The sequence below is a fragment of the Mytilus californianus genome, unplaced genomic scaffold (assembly GCF_021869535.1).
Source record: "Mytilus californianus isolate M0D057914Y unplaced genomic scaffold, xbMytCali1.0.p SCAF_12, whole genome shotgun sequence".
Taxonomy (NCBI): Eukaryota; Metazoa; Mollusca; class Bivalvia; order Mytilida; family Mytilidae; genus Mytilus; species Mytilus californianus.
Genome location: NW_026262604.1, coordinates 4,640,559 through 4,656,341, shown reverse-complemented (window position 1 = coordinate 4,656,341; position 15,783 = coordinate 4,640,559). Strand labels below are relative to the sequence as shown.

The window sequence follows — 15,783 nt, the reverse complement described above, 5'->3', positions numbered from 1 at the left end:
CTTACGGAACATGTCGTCGTTATAGAAAAATTATCGATATAGGTATGAACATTATAAATAGGCGGAAACTAGACCAAACGTTAATCACAAACTATAAGTAATAAAAACAGAATTAAAATGGCCAAAGGAAAAATGGGTTGTCGAAGATGTCCAAAAAAAAACACTACTGATAAACAAGATTAAAGCAAATTACCTCAGGTGCTCAAGAAGGAATCATTAAAAACTACTAAGAAACCATATTAAACCAAACTACCTCCGGTGCGCCGGAAAGACAATAAAGACAAATACACAATAAAGAGGTAGGGACATTTCGAAAACGTTTACATCTCACAATACGATTATTATCACCATAGTTTATTACAGAAGTAAATGATATAATCTAACGAAAGGTGAAGTGTAAAAAAATGCTCAATATTACAGAAGTATTTAAAAATTATATTGTGATCATGTAATTGAGTTTCTCTCATTCTTTGACAATTAATACCTTTCGGCACTCGATCATTGTATAACAAAAATTAATCAACGTGTGGTCGCCGGTGATCTCAGAAGATGATTGGATGAGTTAAAGGGTCATAACCTTAATCAGCTAACTGAATGAATCAAAATATGCTGACAGGTGTTAATGAAATTGACAACTTTGTGAAATGTGGAAGGCACTCGAAGGGGATTTTCGTTTAACAAAAAATTAAAACTTATTTTTTATTCATTAGAGAAACATATTCTTACTTAGTTATTCGTGGATTATCGGATTTATCCAATCTCGATAGTTAAATTATTAATTTTAAAGTCCTCTCCGAGGTTCGGCCTTTAAAACTGATAATTTAACTATCTCGATTGGATAAATCCGATAATCCACTGGTATCAATGTAAGAATCTATAAATAAAGTAAAGTAAACTGACACTTTAAAAACTGTATGTAACTAATCAATCTCACATCAATAGTGATATTAATGAATTTTTTCAATTTATATAATAAATTTATTACATTGGTTGCAATAAATTACCGTGATTACCCAGTGAAATGACAACTGGTTATTCACATGTTAAATAAACTCGGATTTTTCACTCCTCTGACGTCATACTACAATGTGTGTTGTCAAGAAGATATCAATAACATCGCATTAGAGCAAATGGTGAATGCATAAAAAAGATATAGTTCCTGCCATTTTCTACTTTAATTTGTAATAAAAGCCCATTGTTAGTGTAATAAAAAGAATAATCAATTAAAAAATTTGAATATCGATTATTATTCAAATCGTGACCTAACAACACTGATAATTAACTCATGCGCTACACGCATTTGTGAATAAACCTGTTGTTCGGTCACTTGTTGGATATTTTCTATGTTTGAATTCTTCGATAAGTTATTCTATCAATGTCTTTCCTAGTCAATCAAAAGCCTGGTGCTTGTCCGGTTCTTCCACCTGATACCGTCGGTACATGTGCTACAACATGTGGTTTCGACAGCGATTGTCCAGGAGTAAAGAAGTGTTGTTCTAATAATTGTGCACATATATGCACCTTCCCAGGTAAGTCACACATATGATTACAGAACAACTAGATACACCATGTTTAAGTTATGTTAAATTCGTTACTTTTTTAATCCATCAGGGATGAGACACTATAGATATGAAGTAGATGTACATCATGGCGGGAGAACCTTAGCCCCTCATTGCTACTTTTATGTGTCGGCCATTTTTTTAAATAGATTTTGTTTTTTTAAATTGTTTATCTTTTTATTCCTTTGCCTACGAATTACACGTTCATTTTATATAATTTACGACTTTGCAACAAATTATCAATAAACCAATCTATACGTAAGATAAGAACAACCATTGACACGATTAACATGGCCAAAGAAAAACTACTGACAAACAAGATTAATATAGGCATCAGTAGTATACCGCTGTTCAATAGTGATAAATCGATTAAGCAAAAACACACACACACAAAAAATCCAGGTTACAAACTAAAACCGAGGGAAACACATCAATTATAACAGGAAAACAAAGGAACAACAGTAAAACTGAACTGTAACAAAACAAACGCCAACATACATATACAAGGACTATTTGATAACAACTCCTGACTCGGTAAAGCACATGTTTTGTAAACATGGTGGTCTAATCTCGTTTTATGGCTTGCCAAAACTCCCGCTTATATGACAATGATTTAATACCGCTTAAATGTAGCTCAGTTGCTCCGGAGGAGTTGATAACACCACTAAGAAACCAGATTTAACAATATCTCAGGTGTCCGGAAGAAAAAGGATATAGAAATTCACAAGAAAGAGAAAAGGGCAATTCGAAAACATTAACATCTCATTATACTATAATTTATTCGCAATATTATATATTTAAACAGCAATACATTTGTTATGTTTCTATCTTAGACAAAAGAAGACCTGGTTCATGTCCGCATAGTTCCGGTTTCTCTTCTCCTGATATGCATGAAAAAATTTTGACCTACGTTAAAGATAAGAAAGGAACTAATTCATAGCCCCATTGCATTAGAGCAAATGGTGAATGCATAAAAAAGATATAGTTCCTGCCATTTTCTACTTTAATTTGTAATAAAAGCCCATTGTTAATGTAATAAAAAGAATAATCAATTAAAAAATTTGAATACCGATTATTATTCAACTCGTGACCTAACAACACTGATAATTAACTCATGCGCTACACGCATTTGTGAATAAACCTGTTGTTCGGTCACTTGTTGGATATTTACTATGTTTGAATTCTTCGAAAAGTTATTCTATAAATCTCTTTCCTAGTCAACCAAAAGCCTGGTGCTTGTCCGGTTCTTCCCCCTGATACCGTCGGTACGTGTGCTACAGAATGTGGTTTCGACAGCGATTGTCCAGGAGTAAAGAAGTGTTGTTCTAATAATTGTGCACATGTATGCACCTTCCCAGGTAAGTCACACATATAATTACAGAACAACTAGATACACCATGTTTAAGTTATGTTAAATTCGTTACTTTTTTAATCCATCAGGGATGAGACACTATAGATATGAAGTAGATGTACATCATGGCGGGAGAACCTTAGCCCCTCATTGCTACTTTTATGTGTCGGCCATTTTTTTAAATAGATTTTGTTTTTTTAAATTGTTTATCTTTTTATTCCTTTGCCTACGAATTACACGTTCATTTTATATAATTTACGACTTTGCAACAAATTCTCAATAAACCAATCTATAAGTAAAATAAGAACAACCATTAACACGATTAACATGACCAAAGAAAAACTACTGACAAACAAGATTAATATAGGCATCAGTAGTATACCGCTGTTCAATAGTGATAAATCGATTAAGCAAAAACACACACACAAAACATCCAGGTTACAAACTAAAACCGAGGGAAACACATCAATTATAACAGGAAAACAAAGGAACAACAGTAAAACTGAACTGCAACAAAACAAACGCCAACATACATATACAAGGACTATTTGATAACAACTCCTGACTCGGTAATACCGCTTAAATGTAGCTCAGTTGCTCCGGAGGAGTTGATAACACCACTTAGAAACCAGATTTAACAATATCTCAGGTGTCCGGAAGAAAAAGGATATAGAAATTCACAATAAAGAGAAAAGGGCAATTCGAAAACATTAACATCTCATTATACTATAATTTATTCGCAATATTATATATTTAAACAGCAATACATTTGTTATGTTTCTATCTTAGACAGGTCGGTGGTTTTCTCCGGGCGCTCCGGCTTCCTTCACCAATAACAACTGGCCGCCACGAAATAGCCCAAAAGCGGTGCTTAAAAGTGGCGTTAAAACAGCAAAAATCAAATCAAATCATCTATCTTAGAAAAAAGAAGACCTGGTTCATGCCCGCCTAGTTCTGGTTTCTCTTCTCCTGATATGCATGAAATAATTTTGACCTACGTTAAAGATAAGAAAGCAACTAATTCATAGCCCCATTGCTTTCTATTGTGGATTCATTATTATTCGTTGGACACCAGTTTTCGTTGAATTCATGGATACAAGTAAGCCACTAAATTAAATGTTCAACGAAATACAAATTTTTCTACAAGCGTTAATGCAGACTTTGACCAAACCACGAACTCAAATATTCATGAAATTGTAATATTTCTTTAATCCACTAAAATTGTAACCCACGAAAAAAATGAATCCAAAGTATGTCATTAATTGCTACTGTGTCTTTAAGTTCAAGCAAAATGGCAGCTATTTCATGCCAAAACAATACCTTCTCCTGACTTCTTATGACATCTTTAACATACCTTTAACTGCATACTAGAGCGCACTTATCACGGAAGTTTAGAATTTAATTGCATCGCCTAGCACAGAGACCAACATCATTTTCTGAATAATTTCATGTTGTAGAACCGAAATTCTGTCCAACGTGCTGTGGACCACCTCCTTGCTGTAGTACATGCATAAGTAAGTAGTATACTGACAATTGTACAGGTAGGTAGCTAAAATCGATGCGTTTGTGTGTAACTTCCCAGTTACCAGAAAAATATCAGCCATTTAAAAGACTTACTTTGTGTTTTAGTTTCTCAGTATGTGTGGCTGTTTTTATGGTCCCTACTGTCATCTCTTGAGTAATATACTATATCACTTATTAAATAAGTTATCATTAGTCATTTTAGTAGCGATCGATAAAGTGTCGTTATATTGTAGCATTGTGTTAAACAGTTTTTGTGAATCATTTAGTCACCACTTACTTAAAGACCAAAAAGTCGTATTTTGACCTATTATTGTTAACTTTTAAAACATAGTGACTTTGATGATTAGTTGTCTCGTTTGGGCTCATAACACATCTTCTTATTCATATCAATGTCTACAAGTCATGTTTTTATAAAATTTTGACTGCAAGTATTTCTTGAGTTTTGGATTAAATCATGATTAAACAAATTAGGGACCATCGACTTCGTTTCGTCACTAAAGAATCCTCAGGTAACGTTTTGCCGCAATATCAACATAATTTGGTTCTTATTTAAAATTTTAAATAATCAAATATTACTGAAACTAGGTGCATAACTTTTTTTTTCATTAACAATAGATTTATGTCTATAATTTAAGATTCCTGAGTTAATCATTCATGGTGTTTTGATCATAATAGTAGGATTTATTTCATTCCCGCCAAAAATAAATACATAAGCATGAAGCAAGTTTTTAGTATTAAAAAAGTATCTTCAAGTAATTTCTTCTTTACAATTTAAAAAAAATAACTGTTTTGTGTACTCTTTTAAATAAAGCCAAAAACACTAGATGTCACCAACCTTTTAATAAAGTTTTAAGTAATTTTCATTTATTTTTTTCTCATTTGTTTTTATGAAAAGAGTTGTCTTTCTATAAAATACCAAATCTGACGTCATAGTTCAAGTTTCCCGTAATTTTCGCAAATATTACAAATAGGACGTTTGAAACACACATTAACATTTTCAATAATTGCAACAATATACATATACTTTGTTAAATGACTGAATAATAGCCAACGATAAATCTTACGGGGCGATGGATCATATAATTATGATACAGTACACTACAAAATATAATATATACTTTGTTATATATACTACAACAGATCAAATGTATGCCCCAATAATAGCAGCTTTAAAATAGGCTATAAGAAACACCGCTAGTGGAATTAAATATTGTTCGGATCTCCTCGTCTCTGTTTTTAAAATTAACTTGTGTTCCCCTCCCTCTCTTTGACAGAAATATTAAAAATAAAAGATGACACTGACTAACTATTAGACTACGAGTTTATAAGTTCTGGTTTTGCTACTTGTTGAAGGCCAACCTGGTAACCCCTACGTTGTTAGGTCTCTGGTAGAGACGACACTTTACGAGTAAAATCACATTGTATAAATACTTGTGTAAGGTTTATATTTACCAATTTTGTCCATTTATTTTGATTATTGAATATTTCTGTAATGTTATGGAAATTACACCACATTTATTAAGTTATTGAATGCACCATTTTCTACATAAGGAAGTTCCTATGCCAAGTAGGGATTGTGACAGTTGTTTTCCATACGTTTGGTGTGTTGGGTTTTTGATTATACCATGTGATAAGGGAAACATTTCGATTTGAATTTTCCTTAGAGTTTGTTGATTTGTTTATTTATTCCTTGCTTGAACTTGAAATATATATTTTAAAAAATATTTTAAATTCCAGCCAAAGAAAATTACAAAAAGTTGGATATGTTATTTTAAAATTGAATACTTTAATAACATTTATTGTATTTACACATTTCATTTTGCGAATGATTATCAATTTTTCAAATGTGTCTGATAAGGCCATTTGAGTCGTGTGGGATGTACAGACACATACCCATGTTTATTCGGAAAGGTTATATTTAAGAATTATCTACAGTCAGGTTTGTAATCAGGTCTACTCTTGATTCTCCATAGAGATGAGTTGATAGCGGTAATTTTACAAGGCAAAATTCTTGCATTAACCCGGAACCTCGAGTATTCAATGACAGTCAAATTGTTATTACCAAATCTATCTCTTTAGAATACATGCTGATTAATAGTTTATTTGTTATTGTCATGTGTGAGTTTAAGATATTTTTACATTTGAATTTAGCAAAGCAGCAAATTTTAACTTTCTTGTTTTGAATGGTAATGTGTCCACTACATCCTTCTATATATAAAACAATGTCTATACGGAATCGTCTTATAGAGTTTCATATATGCAACTTATAACATGAGCAACACGACGGGTGCCACATGTGGAGCAGGATCTGCTTACCCTCCCGGAGCACATGAGATCACCCCCAGTTTTGGTGGGGTTCGTGTTGCTTAGTCTATAGTTTTCTATGTTGTGTCTTGTGTACTATTATTTGTCTGTTTGTCTTTTTCATATTTAGCCATGGCGTTGTCAGTTTATTTTTCGATCTATGAGTTTGACTTTCTCTCTGGCATCTTTGGCCCTCTTTTATACATTGTACTTTGTTTCATTTTACAGCTTGTGAAATAGGAGAACCTCAACCGAATGTGTACTGCAATAGTAGTAACCAATTAGTTTGTGCTAGGAGTTACTACTGTAAGATATTTTCCCCTAACGAAGACTTTGGAGTCTGTTGTAAAGGTACCGTTTATTTATCAACTTCAACTAATTATCAATCATATCTAATGTATTAATGCAACAAGTGTGTTACGACATTTTTACACCCGGGACAGTACAATTTTATTATTTAAAGTGCGAGACTTGCCGAGCGGTTTTACCAATTAAAATGTAACTGTTGAGATTTGAGAAGTATCGTAATACACGATTTATAGTGGTGGAAGATGTTTTTCTTATGATTTGTATCTTTCGTTTTCAAGTGTTTGAAGAAAGTTGTGTGACGTTATCAGTCATGATCGCCTTTTTTTTATGATGTTACAGTAGGAAAATGTAGAAAAGAGCAAGAAAATTTGATGTCATAATTAAATTTCGATCGACCATTTGCCGAGAACAGATATTTCACTAGTGTGGAGAAACATTTTTCTGACATCGTTCAACAAATGTGAAAATAGCACAAAAATTAGAGAAATATTTATATAATATCTAAGATAATTTTGGAACATTTATGTAATCATTAATCATACTCATCCTTAATTAAACAATCTAAGGAATGAAGTTCGATTGGAACGTCACTGGTGAGACTTGTGTAAACGAAACGCACATCTGGGGTATACAAATTTTATCCTGGTATATTTGAAGAGTTTGTATACTATACCATAATTGATTTGTATTCTAAAATATCTATTGTAAATAAGTTATTGTGAGGTTTTTATTAATGTGAATATTGCAACTACTGAAGTATCGTAATAATAAGCACCCGCATTCTGTTATCAAGTTAATTGTACATATAGCTTTCCACAAAATTGCAATATCTAAACTCTCAGTTTTGTTAATTCTTCAAAAATCGCAATAATAAATACACGTATTAATTTTATAAATTTACGGTAATCGTTATTCAAGAAGTAAACTATTAGTTATTGCCATTTTTTGGGAGATGGCAAAAAGATAATGTGTTCTCGTTCGTTTGGTCTTTTATTTTCATTAGAATACTTTGCAATATATGTATTGAAGCTGGTTAAAACACTGTAACGGACAAAGCCTGCCACTTGATTTTGACTACCGTGTATAGCGTACAGTAATAACCAATGTTTGTTTGTGAAATGTTTAAATCCTTGAATTTATAAGTCTTCTTTTTCAGTTCCCCATTGTCCAGTTGATTTAGCTCCTAATTCCAACTGTTATGGACATCATCACATATACTGTAACGATGATTCATCATGCCCTCAAAAGACAAAGTGTTGTAAGTAGGGATGCTCCTACAAATGTGTCGGTGCTGTTTAATTGATCAGTTGTTTTATTTTTTGAAATTATACAAATGCATTCAACTGTACGATTCATTGCAATTAAATGCCAAATATTATTTGTGCAGTTTTGCAAAACAAGTAGTAAATGACAGTTAATCCGATTTGAACACCGTTTACGTTTGATAACGATGAAAGTCATTCAAATCAGACAAATCTTGTTTAAAAGGCTGCTAACAACACATATATTTTCAAATGTTCTTTTCGCGCGACATCAAATAACTTTCTCTTTGTTAGTCATTAAATTATTTATGAGCAAAACGATGTTCTGTATGTCTCAATTCAATTCATCTACTCTGATTTTTGTAGTTTTGTGCTATTATTGTACTCACGATAACAACCGTACGGCTTCACATAATTCATCAAAATTACAATCGAAGAACTCAGTTTATATCCCATAAATATAAAGTATTCAGATGACAGTCAAAATTTCCCGCCCATCGATCTAGTTTTGGTTTATCTGTTTCTGTTGTCCTTTTAAGATAGTTACATTCATTTATTATGTGATTGCTTTACCTAAAGGGATCGACAAAGTAGAAGAAAGGAAAATGTATATTGCCACTAGAAAAAGTTGTTTCTTAGTGCATGTATGGGATAGGGTCAGAATTTGTACTGACCACTCAAATAGTTGATGCAAGCTTCAATAGTTCTTATCGCGCAGAGACCATGTTATTGGATTACACGTCCCTCTTCTGACCGGTTCTTGAAATAAATTGATACATCCCGCACAACCATTCGAATGCTCCACTTTGACAAGGATCGAAAGAAGACCAATTGATAGCCATATTTCTAAACACAAGCTAACTCATAGTTAAACAGATAGCTTAAACTGGACTTTTGTAATAAAAAAAACTTTTAAAGAATAGCTTGACTGGGAAGGATTGATCGTTTTCTGCTTTACCTCCAGTGAAAAATATGTCATGTATGTTCCGGGCGGGAACAATATAATTGAATTATTACTGATAAATTGTTGTAAATAAGAAATGAGAATATCACGAAACGTTCCTTTTTCTATCGAAGAAATAACGTTTAAGTGAAGAATATGTCATGCATGTTCTGGACGAGAACAATAAAATAAACGTTTTACTGATATTATCTAAAAAAAAAAAGAGCATGAAACGTATTTTTTGGGGGGGGGAGGGGGGGGGGGGGCGTAAAATAACGTTTAGGTCCTGTGCAATTTGTCAGTAAGACATGTATTCATGTTGTAATGTTTTACTACTGTTTCAGTTAAGGGTAAAGTTTGGCGCCTGTTAAAACGTTTAAACCTGCTGCATGTGTTGTTCAACGGTTTTTGTTTATTGATGAGGTTCCTTAATTTTCTTGTTTCTCGTTTTTTTTATTTATAGATAAGATCGTTGGTTTACCTATTAGAATTGTTTCACACTAGTCATTTTGGGGCCCTTAATAGCTTGCTGTTGGGTGTAAGCAAAGGCTCCGTGTTGACGGCCGTTCTTTGGCCTATAATGGTTTACTTTATACACTTGGTGACTTGGATGTAGAGTTGCTCACATCACATCTCCTTATTTATTTACCTTTCAATGCTTCATTAAACATATTTTTAGAAGGTCTATAACAATACACAAACACTTCAGATAGCTATTTTGAATCAGATAATTATATCTAGATGTATTGTCTGCTAGAACATTAAGCTCTTTGTTAAAAAAACTTATGACGACGTGTTGCTTACCATGTCTCACTTTTGTTGACAATTGTTTTATGTGAGACAAAATTAAAAGAGATTATTTTGAAATTTGATCAACTTAAATTGATTGCTCCCTACTCATACGAAATATGTTATAGATTATGCATATTTTAAGGTCTTCTGGTGGAAAGGTGTTTCTGGTAGTAGAACAAACCGAGGGGTGTCTTGATTCATCAAATGAAAGACTGACCGTAGGGAGGTTTTTCCGTTGGGAAATAGTGACAACCGAGTTGTGTTATACGACAAGAAACACCTTAATATATACATTATCTGACCTGATATACGGTCAACAAATATTATTTTTTGTAAAGATATGCATCCTATTTTTACCGACTAAACTAAAATGGGATATTCTTTTCTGAATCGTCTAAGTTTAAATATGCTCTACGGCTTATTTATAACGTGAAATAAAAATCAGAAATCAATCTAGATATACATGGAAACTTTAGAAATCATTATCATGACACAATGCAAATATTACTGTACTTAACCGCATGAAGCAAAAGACAAGCGGATTGTGTTACCGCCCTTTACAAACCTGTTCGTGCATATTTCATTGTTATTCAACGCAAAATAATTAATTAAGATACCTGGGACGATCCCATTTCACAAAGGATTTCTATTGTTTACTTATTGTACCTCGAACTTATTAACCCGGCGTAGGTCTTTAAGTTGCAGGTTCAATTTACTAAAAGTCAGTCGTGCATGACTAATTAGGCACGCCCTTTTAAAATCGGGGTGTCCATAATAGGGTAGGAAAAACAACAGCCAGCGAAATACCATAACTCACAATTTCAGAGAATCAAAGTGCTTTTGGTTGATTTAATATCTTCGATCAATAATCAGACGGTATTTTAGTGGAAACACAAACCTTTCCGAAACAGGGAAATGCTGGCTGCAATAGAAATTTATTTACAAAATTGGTCCATATCTCATTAAAATTTAGTAAGCTTTAGTGATCGTAGATTCATTTCGTTTTCTTTTTGGCGTGCGTCTTCTGTGGAGAAAAAAGGGGGCTAATAGCTTAAATTTCGATTTTTTATCATTATTCAACTTTATACTAGTACGGCATATGTTTAACTTCTAACAAACTCTGCTTCAGGTTGATCCACTTTGCACCTCTTCGCGAATATGCGTGATATATTTGCCACTGGACATTACGGGAACAGTCAATTTATCAGCTTCATTTAGTGATGCATAATCATTAGTTCTCAGTTGATAATAGTCTAAAACAGTTTTCCATTTTTTTAAGCGTAACTTTAAGAATTTCTTTCTGCATCTTTCTCTTTGAATTTCTTTTTTTGTTAACATTTAGTAAAGTAGTCCACATCAGGGGTTACATTGTATCCAGCCAAACTAGGAGGAGGGGAGTAGAACAGAAAACAATGTCCATTGAGTTTATGCAATAACTCATATATTGAAGCGTAAAACAACGACAGTCTCGTATAGGTGGCAAAATTTGTTGTGTCAATTTTTTTATATATATATCTGGTATAGTTGTCATAAAAGCAAAAACGGACGAAAAAAGGTTGGCAACAATTTATAATAAGATTCAACCTTTTGTGGCCTTTTCGTTTATTCTATAGTTATTGTCTTACTGATCGGTTTTGTTATTAAGAGCTATTTTTTCATCTACAATTGTCCTTGCAATAGGCGCAAAAGATGTGTTAAAATCAGCCATTCGACTTATTTGAATGGCCTTTGTTGTTGTTTAGAGATTTAAATCGTAGATCGTATATCCCATCAACGATTTATTTAAATGGTTCTTTAACGTATAGATATCATTGAAATATTTGCCACTGGAGGTGAGGCAAACAACAATGAATCAACTTCAAAAATGATTCCATGTGAATAGTACACGAAGACACGATCTTGTAAAATGCTGTAAACCCATTTAAATCACTGAATAATAGTTAAAACATGTTGATGATATTTTGTGCAATTTACCACTAAACTGAACAATTATATTTTTTTAAATACTTCTTTACTATGGTTCTTTTTATATCTACCGTTTTGTTATCATGGTTATTATTTATAATATATGATAAAGTCAGGCGATTATAAAACGAAGAAAGGTAAAAGCTTTTTTCAACGTGTTTATGCTTCATCTATAGCCGTGAAAAGGGAATGACGGACGACTAAAATAAAAGTGTTTGTTCTCATATAATACTTTGTTATTCAATTTAAGAATGATGAACATTTCTTACTATACACGTTTTGATCAAGCCACTCAAACTACATATCTTGCTGCTAAATGTGTTACATTTAGGCTATTAAATACAATTGTATTCATTGAAGTTTACATGTGTAGTTTTTATTAAAAAAAATAAGATAATATTTATAAATTTATTGGACTGAAACATTTTAACACTAATTATTTCGCATTTGCTTGTAACGTAGTGTAAGAAAAATACAGAATCAAAACCAAATTAAACATTTACCTGAATATTGTGAAGGACCTTATTCATCTAGGTCAGTTCGATTAGAAGTTGAGAAACAAGCTGTTTAATAACTTATTGTTGGAAGAGTTTACTTACTGTTTTCTTTTGGTCTGGTCTTTACGAATCTGTTTCATGATTACTGACAGATTAAAAATATCAAAAATATATAACAAGACATTTTTGTAGAGAACATTCATTGGTCAGTTGTAAATGAAGTCTGTATAGGGTTTGATTTGTTTATTTAAAAACTGAAAAATCGTAATTTAAAAAAGTTGGAATCCAAAAATGCAAATTTACACTTTAATGTTTTATAAAACTATCATATGGTGTTATGTAAATGCTTAAATATGATAATAAATAGACAACTAAATGATGTGCTGCCATTTAATCGGTCCGTTTCAAATGCAATTCGGTAACGGTTATTTGTATATACCAGTGTGAGTACTATTTAAGTTAGATCTATTTAGACTGGTCCAATTCAAGGGATTAAGGCTTCTGCAAGTGTTTTATTGCGTACTTTTCTTATGTTTTTGACGGTTTGTAAGTCAGTAAAAGTTCAATGATTAAGTTAATATTGACATTAAAAGACCTCCTCACAACAAAGGCTGTTCAAATCCCCTCGCCCTTCGGGCTCATGGATCTGAACATCCCTTTTTGTTTGGAGGTCTTTTAATATCAATATTAACTTATCATTGAGCTTTTACTATTACTTAACAGTGTATGAAAAATGCGAGTCAATTTATGAGTAATTTATTGTTATAACTTAGTAAATGAACGGGCGTGCTGTGTTGGTTTGTTTGCCCTTTTTCCTAACATTTAAATCGCGGAGAAGCAGATTACATTTTCAACAATTAACTATTCAGAATAATTTTCTTTCGAATGGAAATAAAACTAATTTAACCTGAGAAACAGGATTATTTTTACACTCCCCCACCCCATTACGTGGCTGTTATTCTATGGAAAATATGAATATTTAGTCATTTATAGAATAAATAGATGTCGAAAAATGAGAAGTATCACGAAGAGAGCACGGTTTTGTAAAACATGTGCATGTAACACGAAAAACGAATATTCTTACATATAGGTCAACGCATACATATATTATTACCAATGCAGTGTGAATCAATAAGATTTTTAAAATCCTACACACGAATGTGTTAAATTTGTCGTGTTTTAAAAGAATTATGAAAAGTTTTGCATTATTAAATTCATCTCACATCATGTTCCTTTATTGAAGCGATAAGTTTACAAAATTTCACATTATAAGTTTCGAAATTTGAAATGTGCGTCAACAACATTTTTGGGTATTTCAGTCGAATAAACAGAGATAAAGGAATATTTCTGTCTTAATCTTAACGAAGATGGATCATTCTTAAGAAATAAAACCTCCTATTGGCAACAACACATGATAATTATCAAACGAATTAAATGTTTAAGTAAATTATAGTTTGCATTTATATCAAGAACAATAATGACCTTAGGGAGGTCATTATTTTATGCCTTGAAGCATATTTTATCGAAATTGGTAATTGTCCGGTTTGATTCTTCGAAAGAATGACCGACTGTTCTGTAAGAAAATCATAAAAAAAAACCTGGATACTGTGGAATTTATTCATTGATAAACGGACGTTGAACCTTCTAGACTCGTTGTGTAATACTTAACCAGTACCAGTACAAAACTTCTCAGCGACCCCTAGGTTTGTATTTGTCTTTAATGCATTGATATTCGTGCACGCTGTAAACTTTGACAAAACATCAACTGTAAGACAATTTGTGTTTTGTGTTATTTTGAATTAAAGGACAATTTTCAATCCGAAATGTTCTTTTTTTTTTATATATGAGATGACATCAGACCTGTAGAAAAAGAATTATTTCAACAATTAACAAATAATTTTATATGTTGTGCTGTAAGAGGCACTTTATTTAAACACGCGTAGATATTTGTAACAACCGGAAGTATAATCGAAGGAACAAGTAATCTCATTGAATAATATTCGAGTTTTTTTTTCAGTAGTAACAGTTAATTCCACTGTTTGCTGTGGAACGCAACAGCTGTCTTATGTGGAACTCTGATATAACGTTATGTTGTTTTATTATTACTTGATGATATTTTGTCTTTACATAATATGGTTTTGACATTACGTAATGATGTTTTGATATAACTCAATATGGAATAGTCATTACTTAATGATATTTCGATATTACACGATATGGTTTCGTATTGACTTGATATAGTTTTGTCATTACGTAATATGGTTTTGTCATTACTCGATGTGGTTTCACCATTATTTAATGTGGTTGTGTCATTAGGCAATGTGGTTTTAACATTACTTGATGTGTATGTGACTTAACGTAATGTAGTTTTTTCATTACATTATGTGGTTTTGACATTTCGTAATGATGATTTGCCAATTCTTTATAAGGCTTTAACATAACGTAATAATGTTTCAAAATTTGACGATTTTTCACTGCATGTGTTTGTTTCAGTATTTGATGTGGTCCTGTCATTCTTTGATGTGGTTATCACATTACTTGATGAGGTAAAACCACGTGACCATTTCGGAAATAAATATGTTCTATTTTTAAAACGATTTCCATATGTCGTTTGTTTAATATGCTTTGGATGAGTATCCATTGAGTTAAAGTTCAAATTAAAGTTCGAGTTGTTGTTCAGTTATTTGGTATGAAAAAGGGGAACGGCAGACAAAAATAAGAAAAAAGTACTAAAACATTTACAGTATTTCGGACATAAGGGGGGATATCCCCAAACCACTTGGTCCTGCCGTTTTTTTTCCTTAGTTCTCAAATGGAAGCAGTATGATAATAAATTTGTAAAAGATTCCACGGAACCCTGTGTCTCGCCTTATATTGCTGCTGTCAGTGTATGAGCGCAATGTTGACTGTACATTTATCGGTTTTTTTTAAAATATGTTTTTCTGTAGATGCTTTATCTTGATCTTGAAGAATAACTCCTATACAAGTTTTATAACAATTCATGGAGGTTTACAAATAATCATGTCAAAACAGTTTAATTCGGTAATATTTAATGCAAAAAAAAAAACAAAACATATAAAAATAAGAAAATGTGGTATGATTGCCAATGAAACAACTCTCAACCACATACCAAATGACGTAGAAGTTAGCAACTATATGTGACTGTATGGTCTTCAACAATGAGCAAAACCCATACCACATAGTAAGCTATGAAAGGTCCCGAAATGAAAAATGTAAAAACAATTCAAACGAGAAACCTAACGATCTAAATGATGAT

General features: G+C 32.2%; 1 protein-coding gene across 1 annotated transcript in view; it reads left to right on the top strand.

Annotated features, from left to right (window-relative positions):
- The first annotated feature begins 1,375 nt into the window (after positions 1-1,375).
- LOC127722249 (WAP four-disulfide core domain protein 3-like) overlaps positions 1,376-15,783 on the top strand; it is a 34,021-nt gene continuing 19,613 nt past the window's right edge. Inside the window, exon 1 of the mRNA XM_052229145.1 lies at positions 1,376-1,529. Coding sequence (XP_052085105.1) covers positions 1,376-1,529 — 154 coding nt within the window. The remainder of the gene's footprint in view (positions 1,530-15,783) is intronic.